Source organism: Penaeus monodon, chromosome 20 (assembly GCF_015228065.2).
Source record: "Penaeus monodon isolate SGIC_2016 chromosome 20, NSTDA_Pmon_1, whole genome shotgun sequence".
In the NCBI taxonomy this organism is placed as follows: Eukaryota; Metazoa; Arthropoda; class Malacostraca; order Decapoda; family Penaeidae; genus Penaeus; species Penaeus monodon.
This window is the reverse complement of record NC_051405.1, coordinates 32,453,872-32,457,030: the sequence shown is the minus strand read 5'-3', so window position 1 is coordinate 32,457,030 and position 3,159 is coordinate 32,453,872. Positions and strand designations below refer to the sequence as shown.

The following is a 3,159-nucleotide window of genomic DNA, read 5'->3' as shown; positions in this document are numbered from 1 at the left end:
CATAACACAGCCATTATGTTACAAAAAAACAATCCTCTTTGAAACAATTTCTCTTGTCAGTGAAAAAAAAGAAATTGTCAGAAGAAATATATATAAACATTAGAACACCGCCAGAGAAATAAATAAAGTATTATTATAAATCTCTTTTTTCAGGAAGTAGCAAATGAAAATGGAATTGAATTAGATGAAATCCCCAAGTTGTCGGACATTGCCCAAGTTGCTCCTCCTGGCACTCCCTTCTTCTATGCCGAGCTGCCATCAGGGGAGAAATTGTATCATAGGGTAAAAAAGAACTTTCCTCTGCAGTTTGGAAGGTAGGGAAGAGTTATTTTGTGTTTTCATTGTAATAAATATTTATTTCTTGTGAGTAGGACTGATGCATAGTAGCCACTGTTTACATTCATGTTGTGTCTGTATAACCTGTTTTGTGTACACACTTAACATGATACAACAGATGTTGATGTACATGGTATACTTCAGAAAATATGTGCAAAATTTATTAGATAAATTTTCCTAATATATCTAATTATAATTATCTGATTATAGTAATGGTCAAAAAATATTCTTATGATTTTGTGGGTTCTACTTAAATTGCTGGTGTTTTTGAAACAACTTTGTAAATCTTCACATTCCTAGATGTGAGGATTATTGATCAAAAAATAAATATAAAGTATCCAGCTAGAAAATTAAGGAAAAAAATTCTTATTTCAATAGGGAAGCTGTTGCCAGTCCTCTGATTTTGAACACACCAGAACGCATTGACTGGCGAGAATGCAAAATCTCACAAGATCAAGAAACAGAACTTCGAAATAAGATCCGAGCAGGATTTCAACCTTATGATTTCACTCTGGAGGATGATGATGATGATTAGTGTTAGGTGCAAGGGATGCTGGTTATCGTCATTCTCAAGAAGATTGTTTAAACAGTCTGTTAAGATGTACAATCATTGTCATAAATATTTCTAGGTTATCTTATGAATTAAAGAATTCTCTTTGATAATATGAATTACACTAAACATTGCTACCACCTGCAGTGACATTCAGTGAAGAGAAAGTTATGATTTGTTTCATTAAATTGTTGGTACAAATAGGTTAAATTTAACACATGCTGTAGAGTTTCATTTCATAATTTATAATAGAAAAAAAATATGTATACATTTTGAATTGTGGTAATCTAATAATAGCTGTCATAAAACATACATAAATGTTTATTTATAAGCTTGAAAAATTAGTTCATTTTGATATAAATATGTAGCATAATAATTGTTTTATACCAATGATTTGTATGTTAAAATAAATAAATTATTAAATGTTTAAAAAGTATACTTTTACTGATGACTGACCTAAAAATAACCTTTGGTTTCTGAATAGTAAGATGTCACACAGTAACTGAATTCTACTTCTCAAGAGGAGTTGCATGTCTCATAACAAAAAAAAATCACATTTCTCTGCACATCAGGAAGATTCTGTAGGTAGGCTCATAAGGAAATTTCACTGTGACAAATGTAGAGAAGGCATAGATGTGTATGGATAACTACAAGAGCAATCAGCATTAAGCATTTATATCTCTTACACAGTGAAATTGTTCATTTTGTTTGTATTGCTCCTTGAGTTCCAGCTTGGGGCTAGAGACAGTAACGTTAGCAGAAAGCTGAAGGAAAGATATTGATAGGATATTAGTGAAGTACTCAGTTGTGAGTACTATTTTAAGAAACTGGAGAACTGATAAACGTAGACAAGAAATTAAACACTAGAAATGACATAAGAATTGTTCAAATAGTAATAAATCGGGCACAGGTTCAAAGAAAGATTCTACACTTATCAGGTACTAAATTTGAGATATTTAGAAAGACAGGTATTTTAGAATGTACTCAAATTAGGTTGCTTACATAATATTCTATTACAGTGTGCACACTAAATACATTTTATTGAGACGTTAGTTTCATAATAGATTTCTGAACAAAAACTAAGTAGTAACATTTTATTAGAGAAAAGTATCTAATATAGATATGTGCATCAAAATTGAGACTACATGTTTCATAAATTGTCCAAGAGGGGATTTGCACTTACATAAAATACCTATTTATAAATCTTTAGCATGTCAATATAGATGTCAACATACTGTAATTCAGATAACATTAGTAACAAGTTTATTAAAGGTTATTGATAAAGGTAGATAATGTGTATAGTGCTATACTAATTGGCATAACATATTAAATAAATATCCAGTGCCCAAGAGGTGGATGTGCTATGTCTTGTTAGGTCACAATAGAAAAGTCATAAAAAACTCACTATTTAGCATGATAACAATGTCTGAGAATAAAATACCGTAATATTCATTGTATGCTTTGTACAGAAAACTTTAATAGGGAACCCGTTATATGAGGTTACAAATATGGCTATAGCTATAGTTTACTTTGGTAAGATCAGTAATTAACTACATATGCTAGGACCAGGAGGCGTTGATGAGCAATGGATTTTAACAGGAAGTACTCAACAATGAATGACGCACATAGCTCATATACAAGAAATCTCACCTACCTTAGACTATAAAAACGGTGCTGGAGTAAAAAAAAACGCGGAAATGCAGTCGTCACATTGATCTGCTTTGTGACCTGTTTAAAGCTTTACATAGAGCAACCTGCATTATGAATGATGGTGGCTACAAAATATTGGCTAAGCTATTAAGATCTCTCACTCATTGTAAGATTCAGTATTTGAATATACATTTTAGGCATGAGGCGTTTATGAGGTCAATATTTATACAGGTAAGACTCCATTTTACTTATTTCTAGGTTGATTCCTACATCATCTGTGTTTTACGAAGTAGTGTTAAGGTGAAGTTTATTATTCATGTCCCTATTCTACTGTTCAACGTCAAGATATCACGCTGTTGAGTGGGCACGTGTGTACGGGTAGGATGTGGGTGTATAAATTAAACGTGAGTACGTAAGTAAACTTGTACATGTGCATATTTGTGTATGTATATGCGTTTAGCGTTCAAATTTTTGAGTGTAAATATTAAGTTATTATCCAGATCGCAAATAACAGCGAAGAACAGCCCCATGTCTGGCCGTGTGGAACAATGTTGTAGAATCCGGCGTGGCCCTCAACCAATACTATTGACGAAGCTACTGTATGCTTGAACTCAATAGTTCAT

The 3,159-nt window shown here is 32.2% G+C and overlaps 1 protein-coding gene across 1 annotated transcript in view; it reads left to right on the top strand.

The window, feature by feature from the left end:
• The window catches only part of LOC119585773 (CWF19-like protein 1), a 14,600-nt gene extending 13,355 nt beyond the window's left edge, over window positions 1-1,245 (top strand). Inside the window, exons 10-11 of the mRNA XM_037934485.1 lie at window positions 154-314; window positions 715-1,245. Coding sequence (XP_037790413.1) covers window positions 154-314; window positions 715-871 — 318 coding nt within the window. The 3' untranslated portion in view covers window positions 872-1,245. The remainder of the gene's footprint in view (window positions 1-153; window positions 315-714) is intronic.
• The last annotated feature ends 1,914 nt before the right edge of the window (window positions 1,246-3,159 follow it).